Source organism: Castor canadensis, chromosome 10, assembly GCF_047511655.1.
Source record: "Castor canadensis chromosome 10, mCasCan1.hap1v2, whole genome shotgun sequence".
In the NCBI taxonomy this organism is placed as follows: Eukaryota; Metazoa; Chordata; class Mammalia; order Rodentia; family Castoridae; genus Castor; species Castor canadensis.
In genome coordinates, this window is record NC_133395.1 from 79,960,239 (window position 1) to 79,982,609 (window position 22,371).

Genomic DNA, 22,371 nt, shown 5'->3' on the forward strand with positions numbered 1-22,371 from the left:
TTTGTTTGTTTGTAGTGCAAGGATTGAACAGCTAGTTTTTCATGCATGCTAGGCAGGCACTCTACCGCTGAGCTACATCCCCAGCCCTGCCCTATCTTTCAGAAAATGATGGTGATAATAGATGGTAGTTTGGGTTGGGTTTCAGTCGGCTAGTTGGTTGGTTTTATGTCTTTACTTCATTATACTAAGAAGAGTACCAGATATACATCAAGGGCTCTATAAGATTTAGCCACTTATTATTGTATATAGAATTTTTTCACATTTTTCCTGATTATCTTATTAGGATGATTCCAGAAATAGAGTTGCTGGGTCAAGGGCATTCATGCTAAACTTTGCTGCCCTCCTAAAAGTCTGTATATGACAGTGTCATCTTCTTCACACCTTTGCCATTTTCTTTTATGTCCAAGCAATAAATCTGGATCAATCCTGAGGCAAAGAAGCATAGGAATTCCTACTGCCCTCAAAATAACTCAAATCTGAAAGGTGGCTGCTCACTGCAGGGAGGGAGAGAAGATGAGACTCGGAGGCTTACAGCCCTCCGACTCACACAGCTTCACCGGAGCTATACACATACACACCCCGGGAGAGCCTGTTCTAGGCTGAGGGCCACAACTGGCTTCCATAAAGTGACCAGTATCTGTTTGAAATACAAGCTTCCTTTAGCATGGCCCTCTGGGCCAGCTAAGTCTAGGTGTCACCATATTAATTAGCCACAAAAATTAAAAGGATAGGCCATGCCTCTTCTTCCTTTACACTTGGAGAACAAGTAGAGAGAAAGGAATGTATTTCCCCTACTTGTCCTGTTGGTGGTTGAAAAACTGTGATAAAGATGCTGCACCTAACTCAATCCATGCCCTCCCAGCTCTCCATACACAAGACAGAAGACACCAATGACAAGCGCTTCCTCATGGTGATGAAGGGGGCCCCTGAGAGGATCTTGGAGAAGTGCAGCACTATCATGATCCATGGCCAGGAGCAGCCCCTGGACAAGAACGCCGCTCACGCCTTCCACACAGCCTACATGGAGCTGGGCGGCCTGGGCGAGCGTGTGTTGGGTGAGTGTGGTGGGACAGTGCCCGTGCATTTCCTGGGAGACAGGAACAATGAGATCTTATGAGCTAGCAGAGCAGCCATGAAATCATGTGGAGCATAGAAAGAAGAGTATCTGGGCTGCAGGGGTGGCTCAGTGCTACAGCACTTGTGTAGCATGTGCGAGGTGCTGGTTCCATTCCCAGCCAAAAGTTGGTTGGGTTTTTGTTTGTTTGTTTATTTTTTTAAGAATAATATGCTAAGTGGGATGGTGACATATAAGAGGCTCCTTGGTAGCACCAAGGAGAAGGGGGTTGCTTCCAGACAACCAAAATCAAAGATTTTTTTTGGGGGGGGGTGAGGGGTGGTCCTGGGTTAGAACTCAGGGCTTCATGCTTGCTAAGCAGATGCTCCACCACTTGAGTCACATCCCCAGCTCTTTTTTGCTTTAGTTATTTTTCAAATCAGGTCTTGAGTTTTAGCCCAGGGCCTCAGACAGAGATCTTCTTACCTATGGCCTCTTGAGTAGCTAAGATGATAGGTGTGAGGTACCATACCTGGCTTATTTTGTTGAGATGGGGTCTCACTAACTTTTTGCCCAGCCTGGTCTCAAACCTTGACCTTTCTGATCTCTGCTTCCTAAGCAACTGGGATCACAGGAGTGAGCCCCCATCCCTGGCCTTGAAAGGAGGTGAAAGAAGGCATCCAGGTACAGGAAACCACAAAGGCCAAGCAAAGTAATGGGGCTCTGAGGATGGAGCAAGCCAGTCCACATGGAGTGTTGCAGGGTGGACAAGATGGTGCAGGTGTGAGAAACAGGGCCAGAGAAATATGGATTGGAGGTCATGATGTGGAGGTCTTGAATATGTAGTGAGGAATTGAGATTTTTGTCCTGCAATCAGTGCAGAACTCTGAAAGCTTTGCAGCTAGGGTAAGCTGGTCAGAATTACTTGTAACATTTGTTAAGACTAGTCTTCGATGACAGCAGAGAGAGGAGAGGCAGGTCTCAGAAGGAGATGGGTGCCCTCATTCAGCTGAGAGGGGGTGAGCATCTGATGCAAGGTGAGGGGAATGTGAAGGAGGGGTTGGGTTCCAGAGGCTTCATGGAGGCGGAGGGTAAGACTGAAACTAATAAGAGAGGGACAGTGACTTACAAAATTATGAAGCTTCCCATTTCATTAATAGGAAAGAAGTAATGCCAGTAACTTGGATGAGGCATGTTAGCAGGGAAGAACCTCAGAAATACAGTCATTGAAGTAGTCTCACAGGGCACTGTGTGCTCCATTGTCAGAATCATGTGTTGATTGCATGATGGTGAGTGATGAATTCAAGGAAACAGTTCGTGGTTGGTGATGAGGCTCATCAAACCCCACAAAAGTGCTTGCCAATAGACATGGAATCTGTGCAATTTGTATATCTATAGGATATTTGAGTTTTTTATTTCCTTTTGTGGGGGGGGGTTTGAACTCAGGGCCTCACACTTGCTAGGCAGGCACTTTACCACTTGACCTACTTTGCTAGCCCAGATATTTGAGTTTTTAAAGCAGATAAAATGTAACAATGAGATGCTAATGATTTGAGCACACTCTCAGTAACTCATAATGCCAAGTAATTTCCTTTTCAACATAGGGTTGACCCCCATCTAACTAGTGGCTTCAGGGACTTCCTGTTTGACCTCTCAAAGTCTACTTTATTGAAATGTGTGAAGCAGCAGGCCATACTGAAATTTAATCTGATATAAAAGCTGAAATGAAAGTCACATGACCAGGAAGGTCCCACCATACACAAGAAGGCCTTCTGCCTTGCAGAAAAGGGTGGCTCTATCCCGTTCCTAGTGGCCTTTCTCATGCACTTATCTTGATTAAGAACTGAACTTTGTACCACTCCCCAGATGCCCCATGTTCTTTCCCCAGTTTGTGCAGTAGCATGTGCTGTGTTTCTTTGCCTAAAATGACGTTTGCACCTCCACCCTCCGTTCTTTCCTTGGAAAACATCCATGGTGTCTCCTGATTCTCCATGTAGCTGAAGTGTAGCTCTACTCAGCAAAACACACCACATTATTATGCTTTATCACATCAGTTCTTCCCTCCACTGAGACATCTTTGGAAGTAAAGACTGTCCCACTTTATTTATTATTATTGGTCTTTATATGTCTAGAACACAGCATAGAAACTAATAAGCACATAATACCTTGGATGGAAAATGTCTTTCCTAAAACAAAACAGAAAATGTGCTACAGAATTGAAGGACTTAAGTAATCTGGGTATATATATTGATAAAATAGTAAATGATTGAGAGTGCATTGACATTTGCTCCTCCTTTCTTTTTTTCTTTTTTTTTTTCTTCTTCGTTTTTTTTTTTTTTTTTTTTTGGTGCTGGGGATCAAGCCCAGGGCCTGGCACCTGCTAAACATGTGCTCTACCAGTGAGCTATGTCCCCCTTTTCTTCTGATAGCCCTTATCCTAGCTTCATTGACCTCTAAATCCATGCCCATTCCAGGTTTCTGTCACCTCTACCTGCCAGCAGACGAGTTCCCAGAAACCTACTCATTTGATACAGACACCATGAATTTCCCCACCTCCAACCTCTGCTTTGTGGGGCTCTTGTCTATGATTGATCCACCTCGGTCCACTGTGCCAGATGCAGTCACCAAATGTCGGAGTGCAGGAATCAAGGTGGGAGCTATTTTCCTGACTCAAAAAGCACTCCATGTATGCCATATCCCTTTCTAAGCACATTTGTCGTAAGACACGGTCAGTGTTTATGTCTCTTCAAGCAAATATCATAATTTTCTTTTTTGAGTCTCTACCTTTGCTCTGCTAAGATTTCAGTAACTGTTCCATAAAAGCAAAATAATAAATGAACCATAACAGTACCTACAGTGAGAAGAATTTCCCAGTACTGTGAATTGGCCATATCTTGCCCTAGACCAAGATAGATAATAAAAGGTATTTTTACTTAGCCTCTGTCATCCACTTATCTTCATGATATTGAAGTCAAAATAAGAATTCCGTTACCGTGCTAATATCAAGACTTTGGTTTTTTTCTTTTTTTTCCTTTTTGTATTTTTTTTTTTTTTTGGTACTTAAAAAAATTATTATAGTTGTACTGGGGATACATTGTGACATTTACAAAAGTTCTTACAATATATCATAATTGAACTCACCCTCTCCATCATTAATATCAAGACTGTTGAAGTAGCATGCCAAGTAGACATCTATAGGCCCTTTCACAAATAAAGTGAGATCAAAAGGGGAAGAGCTTCCTCTAATGTTCAAGGAGGAAATGTAAGAAACCCAGGAGTAAGGGTAGACCCAATGGGATCAGTGTGTCCTTCAAAGATAGTTGTTTCTTCCATCCAGAATTTCCTATAAGGCAAACCACAGCAAACTAATAATATTCTAACAGGTCCTGGTAGAACAGGAGATGCTGAATCATTTTCCCAACATTGGCTGGCCGAGTTCCTCATTATAGTCCCTATTGTCTGTGTTCTAGGTTATTATGGTTACAGGTGATCATCCCATCACAGCCAAAGCTATCGCCAAAAATGTAGGAATCATTTCAGCCAACAGTGAGACAGTGGAAGACATTGCAAAACGCCTCAACATTGCTGTGGAACAGGTTAACAAACAGTAAGCACAGACCCAGCCCAGCAGAAACTTACTCATGGGACCCCGTTAACTCTGAAGAGTTGTGTTATTGGGAGCAAAACTCCTTTTTGCCGAACACCTTCTCTGGGTAATCCTAGGCTAGTTTTATCTATAAGTCATATATGGGTTCATTCACTGAAGATTTTATTGAGTACCTACAGTGTGTCAGGCACTTTGTGTATTCCTTGTTTGAAATTTCAAAATTAATGAAGTAGAATCATGGGTAGCCTAACAACAGGATAAGTTCTAAGAAATACAATGCCATTATTGTGTGAACATCATAGAGTATAATTACACAAGCTAAGATAGCTACATCACTAGCCAATATAATTTTATAGGACTTCTGTCATTGACTAAAGCATCATTACATGGCATAGGACAGTAGATCTAAAAATCTATGTGCCCAATTTAGTGAGAGAAAAACAGAGGATTTATATAAACAATTCATCATTGATCCAGTTGGATAACCAGGAATAATAAGAACTCTTTGGGTTTCATGCACCCTCCCTTTTAAGCATCTGTGTATTTATCTGTGTACTCAGTTGGTTTCATATTGTGTAGCTATGTAAACATACTCTTTCTAAGAAGAATGGAAGCTTTCTAAGAAAACCTTTTTTCTTGTTTCTCCTTTAATTGTGTCTGTCCTTTAATCCAGTTATCCTTCATTCTTCTATTAGTTCTTTCAATAATTACTTGTTGATCACCAACTATATGTCAGGCTCTATGCCAGCTACTTGGAACTATTCAACAAACAAAACAGACACTACCCTTTCCCTTAGGAAGCATCCCATCTAGGCAGAGAGTCAGAAAAAAATTACTTGTGATGTGGCCAGCATAACAAAGGGGACAAATAAGGGACAGCAGCCTGGATTGCTAGTGATGTAAGTGAATCAAAGCAAGAAAGGTCACCAGCTGGATTCTATTTTCATGCATGTGGGGAGAAAGGAAAGTTCAAAGACCATCTTCTAGTTTCCCTAGGCACTTATGCCTTTTAGGAACAGAGCTGTCAGGCAATAAGTAATTACCAGGCAGCAAACATACAGAATGACAGCCTCTGGGTACAGTGGCAGTACCTGAAATCTGAAACTTGCTAGCGCTCCTTTGTGTAACTATCACCCCCCTACAAAAACAGATTTAGGGTTTGTTTATTTGCTGGCTTTTTAAAAAAAATAATAGTATTATACATTTTAAAATAATGCTTTCTGACAGTATAAGAGGAAAGGAAGTCTTTTGCTTCTTATGTTACCTTGATTTTTTTACTAGCAGTTAGGAAGACCTGTAGTTTGAGTCAAGTATTAGAATTCCAATATTTAGCACCAAGTGGAAAAACAAACCTGAAAGGCTCAAAACTGTCAAAACGTATAGAAAAAGGTGGCAAAGTCTTCTACCTTTAGCATTTAAGCTGAGATTTGAAGGCTGAAATGTGGAGTGGTTGCCAGGGGAAGCTGAGATCATCTTCCTGGCAAGGAAGACTTATGTAACCCTTAGGGGCATGGAGGTATAGGGGTCTCAGAATTGACAGAGTCCAGTGGGCTAGATAGGAGAGCCCAAGAGGACATGCAGCCCAGGCTGCACTTTACCTTACTGAGGACACTTGACCTTTCAGGCCTCGTTGGTAAACCAAGTTAGGGATTCTGGGGTCTGCTCAAAACAGAGTGGAAAGTGCCAGAAAAGTTCAACAGAGGAAGGGCACAAACAGATCTGTACAATCATGAATCCTAGAAACTTGCTTTTCTAGTCAGCAGATAATAATTTTCCTCAAAGAAGACTTCAATAAACCTTTCTCCCTCTATAGCACATTACATTTAGTAGGCTTCTACAAAACTAAAGTAACAAAGACTTGTTCCTTATGTGTGTTAGCAGAATGAAATTCTAGGACCCAGAACATATGTACAAGCAGGGGGTTTGGGGTTTTTTGTGGTGTTATGGGATTAAACCTGGGGTCTAGTACATTTTAAGCAAGCATTCTACCAACTAAGTTACATGCCCTGCCCTAAAGAGGCAGTTTTCTACCCACCTGTTCCTTGTGAAGTAAAACCATTGCCCCATGAAGCACCCTTCTCAGCCGTTCTTGGAAAAAAAGGCTACTTAACATTTTATTCCTACTGTTACAGAATACCAGGATGGCCTTATTTTTTAACCCTCATTATTATTTTGAAATGGAGGCCAAAGTATGTGCCCTACTTATACCACGTGGCACTGAGATCTCACTGGAGCATCAGGTGTCAAGGACATTGGATTCTACAAAGCATCCAAGAGGCTTTGACCCTTCTGAGAACAGTGTTCTAACCTAAGATATGGTCTTGGGTCTCACCCAGTTTCTTGTCATACACATTTTTTTTTCTTTTCATTTGAATAGACATCCTTTTTAGACATGTCAATCTTCCATTTGAGATTTCTCATCTTTATTTTTTCCCACAATGGGATGGTCATTTTGGCTCCAGTAATCTTTGTAGCCTCAAGATGAAAGGGAGATAGTGTGGTTCTTGCCCTTCTAGGGATGCTAAAGCCGCTGTGGTGACCGGCATGGAGCTGAAGGACATGACCGGAGAAGAGCTGGATGAGCTCTTAGCCAACTACTCAGAAATCGTATTCGCTCGGACGTCTCCCCAGCAGAAGCTAATAATTGTGGAAGGTTGTCAGAGGCAGGTGAGTGGTCAGCAGCAATCAGATGGCTAACCAGGCCCAGACCATTGGGAAATGCAGAGCAGAAGTTGGATGGGATGACATTCTGTCCTCCTGTGAGGCCCTCCCATGGACAAACACTCCTTAGCATTCTGTATTTTGTCATGAGAACCTGGGACTTCTGACAGCCAAGCACTTGCCACTGTGGTAGGTGTGAGTATGGAAGGATTTAGAAATATATAGATATAAAACAAAATATGTAAAAATGAGGTACAGTCTTGCCTTGGTATCCACAGGGGACTGGTTCCAGGAACCACCGAGGATACCAAAATCCACTGATGCTCACATTCCTTATATAACATAGAGTGATATTTGCGTAGGACTTACGCACATCCAGTATAGCTTAAGTCATCTCTAGATGACTTATAATACCAAATACAATTTAAATGCCTGTTATACCATATTGTTTGGGGAAATGATAAGAAAAAAGTCTGTATATGTTCAGTGCAGGTACAGTTTTCTTTTCCCAGTGTTTTCTATTTTTGGTTGGCTTGAATCTGCAGATATGGACACCACCAATATGAGGAGGGGGGTGCAATTGTATTAGATACCTCTGTCTACACATTTTTTTTTTTCATTTGAACATGTCTTGTTTGGAGCTCCTTGTTCTTGCTTCCGAGATTTCCCAACTTTATCATTTCTCCCAATGGGCCCTTCATTTTAGCTCCTATAGTCTTTTTTTTAAATTTTATTTACATGTGCATACAGTGTTTGGGTCATTTCTCCTCCCTTCCCCCCACCCCCTCCCTTACCCACCCTCCACCCCCTCCCTGTCCCCCCCACCCCCTCGCTACCAGGCAGAAACTATTTAGCCCTTATCTCTAATTTTGTTGAAGAGAGAGTGTAAGCAATAATAGAAAGGACCAAGGGTTTTTGCTAGCTGAGATAAAGATAGCTATACAGGGAGTTGACTTGCATTGTTTTCCTGTGCATGTGTGTTATCTTCTAAATTAATTCTTCTCGAACTGACCTTTTCTCTAGTTCCTGGTTCCCTTCTCCTATTTAGCTCCTATAGTCTTTAAAAGCTCAAAATGAAAATGAGATCTGTCTGGTTCTTGTACAACCTGAGGCCCCTTTAAGCCTGTTCACTCCCATTTTCTAACTGGGTGCCTACAGGATGCAGTTGTTGCTGTGACAGGGGATGGGGTAAATGACTCTCCAGCTCTAAAGAAGGCAGACATCGGGATTGCCATGGGGATAGCAGGTTCTGATGCTGCCAAAAATGCAGCCGACATGGTCTTGCTGGATGACAACTTTGCATCTATAGTCACAGGGGTGGAGGAAGGTAAGTGAAGACTCAGGGTATCTTCCTAATAGCTGGCTTGCCTGGGGGATTAGAAGCAAGTCCTATAAGGAGACATATCTTGCCTAGGTCGCCTGATCTTTGACAACTTAAAGAAGACCATTGCATATACCTTGACCAAGAATATTGCTGAGCTCTGCCCCTTTCTGATCTACATTATTGTCGGGCTCCCCCTGCCCATTGGCACCATTACTATCCTGTTCATCGACCTGGGCACAGACATCGTAAGTGGCTCTAAAGGGAACAGGGTCTCATAACCACCCAGGGGATGTAAAGTTCACAGTTGTTAACTTCAAGGGCCATGAGATGGACAGAGTCAATGCTTCTCAAACTTCCATACAATGGGACCTGAAGTTCTGCTAAAGACATCCCAGGTGACACTAATTCTGCTAGTCCATAGACCATGCTTCAAAGCAAGGGACTCTGAAGTAAGGGACTTGGGACATCTGTCAAGTATTTGCAAATTAAAACCACTTCACTCCATGTAGAGGTTTTCAACACATGAGTCTCAGGCCTGGGGATGTAGCTCAGTAGGAGGGCACTTAGGTTAAATCCCAAAACACAGAGAGACATGAGTCTTGACCTTCCAAAACAATATGCCATTGTCAGTTTCAGCCCATATTCCTCCTTATTGTTTGGCGAAGATGAAGCAACACCCAAATAGTTCCTGTGCCTTGAGGGGCAGGGAAAGGATGCTGAGGGACAGTAACTAATATGATAATCCTGAAGTCACCCCTTCTTAAATTAGAGAATCTGTGATCTGGATATGCCTCAGCTAAACACAGTGCAAAGAGGTGGTTATTAAGGTTTACAGACATAGCTGGGTACCAGTGGCACATACCTGTAATCCTAGCTACTCAGGAAGCAGAGATCAAGAGGATCATAGTTTGAAGCCAGCCCTGGGCAAATAGTTAGGAGACCCTATCTCAAAGCTAACAAACACAAAAAAAGGATGGCAGAGTGGGTCAAGTGGTAGAATGGGTTCTTAGCAAGCATGAGGCCCTGAGTTCAAACCCCAGTACCACCAAAACAAACTTACAGATAAGAAGCATTGTCCTACAATAGCATCCCCATGTAACTCTGGTTTTCTGGAGCCAGGGGAAACAAGCACAAGAGAACAAGCTGAATTTACAGCACAAAAAATGGTCCTGCAAATTGCCCTCTTGCCCTCTCTGTTACGACAGAAATATGGTATCTCCAGAAATACGATCCTGACATTTCTGGGAGACTAGAGACAACTTTTCCTTTGAAGGGAATTGAGATCCCCACAGTGGGCAGATCATTTTCCAAACCCTGAGAATTTGCAAGTGTTTATACACTGCAGTGCTTTTCCAAGTGTCAAATGGGCTTGAAAGGCAAATTCTTGGCCCTAGCCCAGACCTCCTTAATCAGGAAGTTTGGAGATGGGTCCTAGGACCTCTTTAAAGGCTTGCTTCATGGTAGAACCCATGAGAGGACCACTGTTTTACTACATTGCTTTGGGATCCTGTTGCACACCAAATGGGGAAGGGTGCTACAAGAAATCCTCTCCATGGGGTAAAGTGGTATATAATGAGCACTATTTAGAATTGTAAGAGTATAGTAACAATAAGAAGCCAATTTTTCTTTATTTTTTCTTTTATGTTATGTTTTGTTTTGTTGAGACAGAGTCTCACTATGTAGCCCAGGCTGGCCTCAAACTCATAATCTTCCTGCTTCAGCCTCTTCAGTGCTGGGATTACAGGCATGTACCACCATGCCCAGCAGGCAGATTGATGTTTAAAGCTGACTGTTCTTAAATGCCATACAGACAATGCACTCCACCCCCTGTTGCCTGTACCCCTCACACAGAACCCCGCTATCCTTGCTAAGCCATGAGTGTTACCGCCACTCTGTGGGTTAGTTTTCACAGGTCCTATCCCCCCCCCAGATTCCCTCCATTGCCTTGGCATATGAGAAAGCTGAAAGTGACATTATGAGTAGGAAGCCTCGCCACAAGAAGAAGGACAGACTGGTGAACAAGCAGCTTGCCATCTATTCTTACCTGCACATTGGTATGAGGAGGACAATTCTCCCTGTCACACAAGGGGCTCCCCTGGGAATTCATTGCTATCCCAAACACAGTGAGAAAGTGTTTTTCCTTTCTGGGTGGGAGGATGGCAGACGGCATGCCACAGGCAGGTAGTGAAAATTGGCAGACCCCTGTCATCCAGACAAGTGCAGGGCCCAGGCAGTTCTCTGAGGCTAGTACAGAGCCTACATCTCCATCTCGCACTCTTCCAGGTCTCATGCAAGCCCTGGGAGCTTTCCTCTTGTATTTCACCGTCTATGCACAACAGGGCTTTTGGCCCACCTCTCTCTTTAACCTGCGGGTAGAATGGGAAACAGATGAGGTGAATGACTTGGAAGACACCTATGGGCAAGAATGGGTGAGTTGGGAACTCTGCCACTAGCATCACCTGATCCTTGTTCTCCCCTCCTCTCACTACCCTACCCAGACTGACATTTCCTGAAGGCCTTGATGAGAAACTCCTGGAAGTTTCTCAGTTAATAGGGCTTAGGGCTCCTTTGTGACACTGCTTAGGCCTTTGTCTGGACTTGGCCTCATCTCTCTCTCTCATTTCTATGCCCCTTGGCAGACAAGGTACCAGAGGAAATACCTAGAATGGACGGGCTACACAGCCTTCTTTGTTGGCATCATGATCCAGCAAATAGCAGATCTGATCATCAGGAAAACCAGGAGGAATTCCATCTTCCAGCAAGGACTCTTCAGGTACCTCCCACACCCAGCCAAGGGTCCAAGAGTCCAAGAGTCCATGGGTCTTCCTGCCAGATGACAAGGGTCTGCTGTTTGCACTACCTACCTGTGGTCATGCCTGTAACACATGACGTGTTGACTCCACTAGTGGCATGGTCACAGAGCAACAGGAATTCAGAATCTATTTGCTTTTTTGTGTGTGTTGCAGAAATAAAGTCATCTGGGTGGGGATAGCCTCACAAATCATTGTCGCCCTGATCCTCTCCTATGGCCTCGGGAGTGTCACAGCCCTGAGTTTCACCATGCTCAGGTAAGTTTACCTTCAGCAGTACCGAAGGAAAGAGCTAGCCCCTATGCTGAACTTGTAGCAGCCTAAATACACACTGTGCTTCCCACAGGTTCCTCCTCCCATCTTTCCAAAGAGATAAAATGGACTCAGTGCTCTAAGAGCTAGGCCTTTGACCTGCCCATTCCCAAAAGGAGAAATGGGTTGTCCATGCCTCACCAAGCCATCTCCACCCTCATTCCACAGGCTGGTCAAAGGCAAATGTTGCTCCTAGCTGTCACAGTCCAGGAGCTTTGCAGGCCTGTGTTCTGTGAAGCAGGGAAAATGAAGAGGGAGACCCCTGCTATTGGCCAGGGTCTGGACCATCTCTTTGGACCAGCCAAGGCTTACCTTCCCCCCTTCTGTTTACAGGCCTCAATATTGGTTTGTAGCTGTACCTCATGCCATCTTGATTTGGGTGTATGACGAGATGCGAAAACTCTTCATCAGGCTCTACCCTGGAAGTGAGTAGTAATACAGTAGTTTTTTGTTTGTTTGATTGGTTGTTTGGGGTTTTGTTTGTTTGTTTTTACAGATCTGGAAATCAAATTTAAGGCCTCATGCATGCTAGCTAAGCAAGTGTCCTACCACTGATCTATACCCACAGCCCAGCAATGTGATTTTTAAGGCTCTGTGTGCTTCTTCCACAGGCTCTCCTATTCTGACCTACTTTTTTCTACCTCTGCAGGTTGGTGGGATAAGAACATGTATTACTGAGACCACATCTCTCACCAAGTCTCCCAGTGGTGTATTGGAGATGTTCTTCATATTCTGGCTACTCACTGGGAGATCTCCGTGCAGCCTGGGCATTGTCAAATTCCATACCAGAGACACTTTAATACAGAAAAACTGTATGAAACATACTTACATTTTGTACTTAAAGCTGAGAATCTGTTTATATAGATTTTCATCTCTATCTCACTTTAAGTATGTGGACTTTGAGGTAGAAGTATATAAAGAAGAATGTGTTTATATATATATAAAGTTCACAGGGTTAGTCTTGTGTAACCCAGGCATCTGTGGGGTGTGCCTTAAGCTTAGAATTGCTCAGACCTCACTTTGTCCCCTTTGTAAAGGTCCATGTCCCCCACTCCCTGAGATTTCTGATTCCACTGAGAACATATATGTTTATCATCACCTTGCTCACAAAATCTATCTTTCCTGAAGGTTTGCAAGAGGTAGAAGTGGCAGCAGGTGTACATCACAGAAGCACAGAGGATCCCAGTGTTGACTCTGAAATGTTTTTTGTTTCGTTTTTGATGGGGTTTGAACTCAGGGCCTCATGCTTGCTAGGCAGGCACTCTACCACTGGAGCCATGCCTCCAGCCCCAAGTTGTCCTTCTTGCCGTGACTGTTTCCCTGGCTGCAACACCCTACCCCACCTCCCCAGCTCTTTTGTGTTCCCTCTACCCCACCACCAACTCCTGTAGAAGGAAGCTCCATGTCCATCTTGCATTCCCTAACACAGAATGTTCAACTCAACCCAAGGGCTTTCATTTGTCAGGATTCAACCTCAGCAGAGAGCTGCTATGGCTTAACTTGTAATATTTATTTCTTGTTAAACAAGTTGTCAAGCACTCTCCAGCAATAATTTTGTGTCAGTCATGTTTTTTGTTGTAACATAGATGTACTCATGTGTGATGTACATATCACACAAAGACCAGGGAGGCCTCATATTTAAGTAAAAGATCTTTTATAAAACCAAGTCTCATTGTGGTGTTCTAATTTAATTTGAGGGTTTTCTTTTTTTTCAGAATACAGAGCATAGGACACAAAAAAGATGAAACATGACTTCCTTTTTTGTTTCAGTTTGGGGATTTTTGTTGCTGTGGTAGGTTTTGATAGGTTTTTTAAATTTGTTTTTATTCTTTCCTGTCATTTCATTTACCCATAGAAGGCCTAGAAATGGAGGGTTTCCCTTTTAAACTCTTCCTTCAGCATACCCAAGCCCTTGGTTGGGACTCCTTTCGACAGCAGCACACTAGCGAAAGTTGTTTTCACAGACTTTCCATCAATCACATGCCCCAAACTGATTTTATCGAACCTGAAGATTACATTTGGTTAAACTTTCTCCATGAAGTGTTTTCCCTTGCATCACACAAGGACGGTAGGGTCGTAGCTTAGGGAGGGTCAGGGAAACATCAAACCACATGTTTTCATGGGTCGTATTTAGGAACAAGAAAGAGGTAGGGGGCCATCGCTGTAACTTTATGTGAATAGATCCTAATGTCCAGTGTGTACTGTGTGTGTCAATGTAAGCTAAGATCATGTTTCCATCCTCATGGTTTTGAATCTCTAGTTTCAGCCATAGTTATCACAAAGCTAATCTCCCATCATTAGTTCAGTGAACTGGAAACCCTTTTCAAGGTACTTTGGGCAGTGTGAGAATAGTCTCATTCCAGCTCTGAGAAGGAAGCTAATGATTTCTAGGCTTCAGCTAAGAATAACTTCTCCTTCCTCTTTTTCCTGCCTGGCCACCTGAGTGCTTTTGACTAAGATGCTGGCAGCTCTTGGTCTTGCCAGGGCTAGCAAGAAACAGCCGGCAATGCAGCACCAAGCTTAAAATTTAACTTGGGTTAGGACAAATATGAAAGAATTAAAATTTGAGGCAGAAGTGTCTCTGTTACAAGTTTTAGGGCAAAAGACCCAGCTCCAGGAATACCAACACATTAGGCTCAGCCACCCATCCCAATACAACAATTAAAGGGATGAGTAATAGTGAAGGGCAGAGGGAGATTTATTCAGCACAGCCACATCAGAAAGAACAGATAAAGAAGTTCAGTAATCCCAAATTCATCTTCAAGGGACCAGAGGGATTTTATAGAAAAGGAAGACAAAGAAGGGGATTGAGGTACAGATGTATCCGACAGAACAGGTAACCTTGGTTGGGCCAGAGGTCTAATTAATTCTCTTTTCTGGTCTGTGAGGGGCTCTGGAGAAGCTGCTATCACTGTCATCACTTGAGGTTCCCTGCCAGGTGAGGGTGGTCCCTGAGCCAAAGCACTGTCAATCTGAGATGTAATATTTTTCTATGAGTCCTGAACTTTCCCTAATTTAGCCTGCCTCAAGATCACTTTGGCCTCTGTTGAAGGATGGGAGGAGGGCCAGGGTAAGTTCCTCAGCCAGGATCGCTATGACTTATTTTGTACAGAAGGTCAGCTGTAGATATTCAAGATTTAACATATGTTCAACTCAGTCCCCCCAAAGGGCCGCCAAACACCCGGATGGACCACACATTACAATCAAGATGGGGAAAGAGAAGACACTGAGGCAAGTGCAGTGATCCCACCTTATCCCAGGGTATGTGTTCCAGGACCTCCAATGGACGCTGTGATAAAAGAAAAATTCTAAAATGTCCCAAATTTAATTACAAGGGCAAGGATGATGGAGGGAAGGAGAGGTGGGAGAGGTTAATCAGTTACCAAGCTACAGACTGAGATCAAAGACCATTTCACATTCTAGAATGTATGTTAAAACCTTAACTCAAATTTCATCACAATTTTCTATAGGCTCCACTGCCTCCTGCTCACAATCCCAACCAAACCAGAAGCCTCTCCTTATAGACAAACCTCCTATCTCAAAGCCTTCCCTGCTTCACATAATCCTGCCCCTTTTAGCTAGTCAATGTAGGATCAAGGTAAACAATTTACACTTTTGTTCCCCAAATGTTCATATTAAAAAATGCTCAGTGTCGCATGTATAAGCCTGGGTTCAATCCCCAGCAGCACATATACACACAAAAAATGACCACTGGTATCTATTAAATACTCATTTTCTTATGTGCTGGGCTTCTGGGGTAACCTAAAATCATCTCATTAACACAACAACCCCATCAGCTGCAGAGTCAGCTTTGCCTCACCATAGGAAAATGAGCACCTAGAGGTTGCCCAGGGTGGAGGCCCCCTGTAAGGCAAAGTCACGTGTACAGTGGAGGAAGGGTGTTTGCCCTTGGATGGAAAGGACTCTACAGGGCTGCACTGTTTTGCAGCAGGGTAAAGAACTGATAGCAATGCAAAGCATTTCTTGTCTGTATATATGCAAATGACCCAGCCTTTTCTCTCCTGGAAAAGCCAGTTCTGCTCCCTTTGCACAATCACCTGACATTCCTTGGCTTCAAATAAATATGTGCTTCTCACTTCCTTTGAACTGGTTAGAACAACTGCCTAGTTCCCTCCTCTAAATAACGAGCTTAAATAAAATATATAACGTGTCACTTTATATCTGTATGAGAGTTATGATTTTACCTTTTTTCTTTCACAATGAAAAGAGTAAGCAACCCCCAATGTGCTCTTCCCTCAGGGCTGCTCTGAGCCTCTCCGTGGAGCTGTGGCCAGCTGAGCTCAACCAAGAGCTGCCCTAACAGTTTGTCTTCTATTTCCCCACTTGGTGCCTCATTGATGCTGTTTTTCTTTCTCTTCTGGCCCCATCCTACTCTCCCTGCTGACGCTGCAGTCCAGCTCTCGGGATCTTCTTGGTCCAGAGGTTCTAAGATAAAGTTTAATGGACTTTAAGGTAAAAACCTGATTCATTTTGAGTGGATAGAAGCTACCTTTGATCTTCACAGTGTTGTTGTGAAGATAAACTGAGATACTGTGGAGTAAAGCCTTGCAGTACTAGAATTTATTTGGGGTTTCTTTGGTGTTTGTTTACATTTTATTTTTACAAAATGGGATTTCTTCTCCCTACTTTCATCTTTGCAATGGATTAAACACCTGTAAGGTGTATAGCACTATGCTTACCAACATGGTGCTGGCTCACCAGAGAAAATCATGCACCTGTAAAGGCATGTTTGCCAGGAAGCTGCCACTCGAGGTCAGGATGTGGCAGAGACAGCAAAAGGTGCTGTGGGTGTTCAGGGAGGCTTCCCAGGACAAATGACAGGCACAAGGAGGTAGGCCTTCAATGATAGGGATGAGGAAATGGAAGGGGCAAGGGCCAGAGATGTGCCTAAGTGAGTCACAATGGTGTCCTTGTAAATTGGCTCCCTCCAAGGCAAAGTCACATGTAGGGCAGAGAGCCCAGGGTCTGTCCAGCATGCCACTCAATTATCCCTGGGGAGGCCACAGTATCTGCTGACTAAACCCAAAAGAGAAAGAAGTAAGATCACCTTTGAAAGAAAATTCTGGTCACAGGAGAGATCTGCAGAAAGTCACCTTGATAAGAAGGCGTTGAAGCTAAAGACGATGTCAGTCAGAATGGGGCTTTGAGCAGGCAAAGAGACAAAAGGAACAGGCCCAAAGCTTGCCCACCCAAGCCAGGTCCCACTGAGTCATGAGAACGGCATCTCCAGCCAGTCTGTTCTTCATTTGGGAAGAAGAGGTCATATCTCGCCCACAATCAAGTCACACAGCCACACTAACCATGCATGTTTGTCAACATTCCAACTTCTGATGCAACCAGGGGAAGAAGATCTGGCTGGGGGTTGCCCTTGGCAATGACTTCATAACGTAAGAGAATGAACTGGCCTCTGCTTTACATACCTGAGCCTCCCCAGCACAGTCATAATGAACTCAGACTTTGTGAAGATGTCACTTCCCCAGAAAACACCGCCCGACATATCCCTGCTCTCTCCCTCAAATGTCCAGGGTGGGGAAGAAGGGGTCATTCAGGCTCCAGTGCTATTGCAAGGACATGTGGGAAGTGTGTCAGGACAACATTCAGAAGGCAAGAAAGGACAGAAAGTCCTGAGCTCCTGAGGGTAAAGCCAGCTTGGACGTTTCAGGTGCCTGGGAGGTTCCCGGGGCTCTCCAGCAGCTCAGAAGGCACCTTGCCAGCAACTCAGGAACATTGCCCCACAAAGTCTTTCGCCATGAGCCCTGACACATAGGCCTGGATCCTGCCCCTCAAGAAGCCAGACACCCACCATCTTCGACCTTGGTACTTACTGCTCACTTGCTAGAATGCTACTCCCAATTGTCTCCAGACTTCTTTCTCACCCACCTTTCCCACATCTGTGTACAACTACACACATCCCAACACCCTTCACAATGACACTCTCCTCTCCCAACCTGCTTCACCCCCTACAATCATGCATATTGTCTTCCACAATCTTCCCCACCCTCCCATAACCACAAAGAAAGGATTCCAAGGGCAGTAATAATGCAGCATGAACTTGAAAGCACTGAAAATAGAGTCAAAGTCACTTTTGCAAATATGTAGGAAGAAGCTTGATAAATGATGTCCCTAACATTCACCTAATTGGCCTTTGAGAAAATCCTATTATCTAAGGGCTAGCTCCCTGGACCTGCTTTTCTTCAAGGAGAGGGAAAACAGTCATTCAACTACCAGATTATTAGGAATAGTGCTGGTAGTACTTTTATATTCCTTGTGGAGCTTAGTCTGATTTTAGGCAAACAGACTCTCAGTTTAGATGCTCCTGGACTAAAGATGGGGTTATATATGGAAAACTCCATCGCAAGTTAAAAACATAAGTCAAGCGTATTCAACTGTGGCTTAGCCTGGCCAACCTTACATGTGCTCAGAACATTTCCATTAGTTCACAGTTGGGCAAAATCATGTAACACAAAGTCAGTTTTTTACTAAAGTATAGAATATCTCATGTAATTTACTGAATGCTGTAATGGAAGTGAAAAACAGAATGTTTGCATGGGTTCTTGCCATTAACATAGACGACATGGGCATTTTGTAGACAAGATGGGACACGAAAACACACAGAAAACATCCAAACACTGCCAATCAGCTGCCACTGCCTAACATTATGAGAACGGATCGTACTACACATCACAAGCTCAGGACCAACCCAAATTCAAAACTGAAAGTAGGCTTTCTACTGAATGAGTATTGTTTGTGCAGCATTATAAAGTAAAAAAAAAAAACCCATAAATTGAACCAACATAAGCTGGGACACACCCTTACTCATCAAAGGAGTGATCAAGTGACCTGGGAGGCATTAGTAAGTGGTCACTAGTGACAATTATGATTTATAGTTTGGACTATAACAGAGAAATGATCTCTGTCCTCTGCAGTCTCAAACTTCCTTACAACATAGGGCCTTCCCTCCTGCTCCTGCTGCTACTGTCCTTGGGGGTCTGACTTTCCCACTGCAACTCCTGTCATAGGTCTGGCCACCCCTTCTCATCCTCATTGCACTTGGCCTCTGGGCAGCCTTTTATATCATATTCTAGGACCTCTCTCTCTTTAGTTCCCCATCTCTATCCCCTAGGTGAGTAAGGTAGAAGAGAACCATGTTGATGTGATGTCATTAGGCATCTATGAGACATTCATTGGGAATCAGACAACATAAGGAAAGGTAGTTTCTAATAAAGCCCTAGAGACAGATAACATAGGTTTTGTCAAAGCCACCAAACAAAGCTCATCATAAACACATGTGGTCAAGCCAAGTTAGATGCAGTTAACTTCATGCTTCAAAAGGAGAGAGTGTACCATCAAAACTGTGGGTCTCTCAGTAAGGTGAGGTTCAGAGGGGATTATGATAGAATTTATCTTATGATGAAAATCCCAAGGAGGCTGGGAGCCAGAGCCAGGGTTGGATTGGTGCCATAAAGAAGTAAAAGCAGACTGGTGGTCAAGTGTCTTGGACATTTTATTCAAGAGGAAGGAGGATTAAAAGGGGCTAGCTCTGTCATGCATAAAGAATCTCACGTTAGCTGGAACAGAGGAATATATAGCTATTTCTTGTTGCAGCACACTCTTGTCTCTTCCTAGATTACAACATGATTACATAGAAGTCCTGTTTTCATCCTGAACCATCCTGGCTGCAGGGAGGATGTGTCTGAGTCTTGTTTATAATAATTTAAAATTGTTCAAGATCAGTTGGGAATTTTTCATGACCTGGCTGTCAACCGAATAGCTTGAATGATTGCTCTCCCCTTATTATCCGTGAAGGTTTGTATTAATGATTTTATCACTCTATGCATCCTCATCTGCAAAATGGTAATAATATTACCATACCTAATAGAAGTGCTTGAAAGATTTGAAGTCACTATACCAAAGTGCTAAGAATAGTACATCACACATAGTAAGCACTCAGTAATCAGTAGCTATTATTTATCAACATCATTCTCATGACAACTGTTATCACAACTTCCTATTAGAGAGGACAAAGGAAAATGCTTCTAAGCAGGCCCGATCACGTGTTACATGCATGCACACATACACATACACACACGCACGTACTTATGACTACAGCCAAGTTAGCAATTTTTTCAATTCTGTTTTCTCAAGAAGCAGCTAAGAAGGCAGTGTTTGTCTAGACTTGTAATAAGAAAGTCCTTCAGCAGCTTTGACAAATAAGGTTAAGAATGCCAGGGAGGACTTTTTGGGCCCTGAAATCCCCCAATCATTTTTGCAAAGTTCTAGTTTTCCCAAATTAAATATCATTTGAGTCCGATATGAACAATAAGCACCAATGCAAGTCACTGCAGAGTGTAAACTAAAAATGTCCTAGGACTTTTGGTTTTTGTATAACTTATCACCCACACTGGGACACTTTTGAAAATGAAATGTAGCTCTCCTAATAATTATGTCAAGAGAAGAGGCATAATCCAGAATGTTCTGGGTCCACCACTATGCATGGTTATCTTGTATAGCAGGTAGCATGACCTTGCAAGAAAGGCTCAGCTCTGGGGCCCAGGACTCCTCATTCCAGCTTATTCATGGACAACTCATTGAATCATTCTGCCTCAGTTTTGTCAAATGTAAGATGGCAGTGATAATTACCTCTCCTCAGTTCATAAGGATGACTTGAGAAAGGCGATGTGAAGAAACTTTAAAAGTTTGGTATCTGGATAGCCCTTGTTTAATTCATATCTCATCAAATGTGAGATCAGTTTCTAACAGTACTGACATCATCATTGTACTGTTGTGAGAATCTGGCCTCTTAATAAATTCCAGAAAAAAGGATTTATGCTCTGAACCTGAAACCTCTGCTTCCTGAGCAGCCAGGGTTGAAGGATAGAGTTGTTTTCTCAGGGAAAACTCATTTCCACTAACCACCATCTACCAAAACAAAGTGAGAGCAAATCCAATAAATTGCTCAAATCTTCAGATATTAAAGCCAAATGCTCAAACTATCTCCACATATATGCCTTATCTGTCTCCAAAAAGCAGTAATATTTTCCCACCTAAAAACAAAAGATATGGGACTACAGGACAAACATAAATTAATCCCTCATGATTTGACTGGATTCTCCAGAAGCTAGCAGCCATTCCATTCATGCTAATCCAGCAGCTCTCTCATAAGCAGCAATTAGCTATTGCTCTGTATAAACAGAATGGATAACACTTCCCAACCTTTTTTCCAGTTCTGGAAATCCAGCCTAGGTCCTCCCACATGCTAGGCAAGCACTTTATCACTGAACTATACCCCCCCCCCCGCCACTGGTCTTACACAATTTTTTTTGGTGGTACTGGGGTTTGGGCTCAGTCCCTTGCACTTGCCAGGCAAGACTCTACCATTTGAGCTATGCCTCCAGTCCTTTTTGCTTTAGGTTATTTTTCAGGTAGGGTCTTGCTCCTTGCCCAAGTCGGGCTGGACCTTGATCCTCTCACCTACTGCCTCCAGTGTAGCTAGGATCCACAATGTCACAATGCCTGGCTTATTTGTTGTGATGGAATCTGGCTAACTTTTGCCCAGATTGACCTTGAATCCCAATCTTCCCAATCTCCAATTCTGGAGTAGATGGGATTACAGGAAGGATCCACCATGTCCAGCCTTTTACATAATTTAAGCCCATTTAAGTTTTGCAGGCTCAGTGGGAATTAAAGGTTGACTACTTATACCTCTATTTTTCAGGAAAGAAAACCCTAAGGAAGGTCTTGAGACTATGGATTCCATAGCTTAGCACCCAGTCCTCTCCACGAGCCTTCATGCTTCACCTAGACCAACCCTTGAAAGTTAATTTCAGATTCCACCAAAGAGCAGAAATGATGACACTGTGGCCTGATTGGGAGACAGATTTCCACTGCTCACCCATGGAATGTACATGCTGATGCAGTCTGAGGCAGGTTTTAGGAAACAAAGCCTAGTGAACAGCTGCCTTGCTCATCTTTGCAAGTGTACATTACTTTTGGCCACAGCTATTCATGGACATCTTTGGGAACATGGGATATCAAATGTCACTTGAGAACAGTTCTAATACCTCTCACTTGTTAACAGTGGATATTCAACAAGCCCTTTCACATTTCATCCTTGTAAGAAACTGAGAAATGATCACTGAAGTTCACAGATGAGGAGAAAATCACATAGTTAATCAGCAACAGAACTGTGCTTGTCTGCCTCCTGGTACAGTCTTTTCCATGATCCCAGTGAACACCTTCTTTAAAGATGGAAAGACTAACCAGAACTGAGCAGGTTGAGAATCAATGAGCTCCTATCTTTGATCACATGCCTCACCTGCCCACAGGATGCCTTTCCCTCTCACCCTTGACCCCCCATTGTGGGCTAGGTACTACAGAAACCATCTGAACAGCTGTTTGGGACTGCAGATAAGGAAACAGAGACTTAGAGAGGTAATGTAAATTGTTCCAAGGTCATGTTGCTAGCTAGTGTCCAAAGACCAAGTTTGTCCAACCCAGAGCCTTCCTACTACATAGCCCCTGTAGTATGAAAGCCTCTTTCCTTTCATCTCCTTGTTAAGCAGTATCCCATATAGGAAAGTCT

General features: G+C 43.3%; 1 protein-coding gene across 1 annotated transcript in view; it reads left to right on the forward strand.

Annotated features, from left to right (window-relative positions):
• Positions 1–15,947, forward strand: part of Atp12a (ATPase H+/K+ transporting non-gastric alpha2 subunit) — a 30,067-nt gene extending 14,120 nt beyond the window's left edge. The window contains exons 12-23 of the mRNA XM_074043659.1: positions 863–1,055; positions 3,529–3,704; positions 4,525–4,661; positions 7,178–7,328; positions 8,481–8,649; positions 8,737–8,891; positions 10,577–10,700; positions 10,930–11,075; positions 11,286–11,419; positions 11,613–11,714; positions 12,102–12,193; positions 12,418–15,947. Of these exons, the coding sequence (XP_073899760.1) occupies positions 863–1,055; positions 3,529–3,704; positions 4,525–4,661; positions 7,178–7,328; positions 8,481–8,649; positions 8,737–8,891; positions 10,577–10,700; positions 10,930–11,075; positions 11,286–11,419; positions 11,613–11,714; positions 12,102–12,193; positions 12,418–12,446 (1,608 nt within the window). The 3' untranslated portion in view covers positions 12,447–15,947. The remainder of the gene's footprint in view (positions 1–862; positions 1,056–3,528; positions 3,705–4,524; positions 4,662–7,177; positions 7,329–8,480; positions 8,650–8,736; positions 8,892–10,576; positions 10,701–10,929; positions 11,076–11,285; positions 11,420–11,612; positions 11,715–12,101; positions 12,194–12,417) is intronic.
• Positions 15,948–22,371: the final 6,424 nt, after the last annotated feature.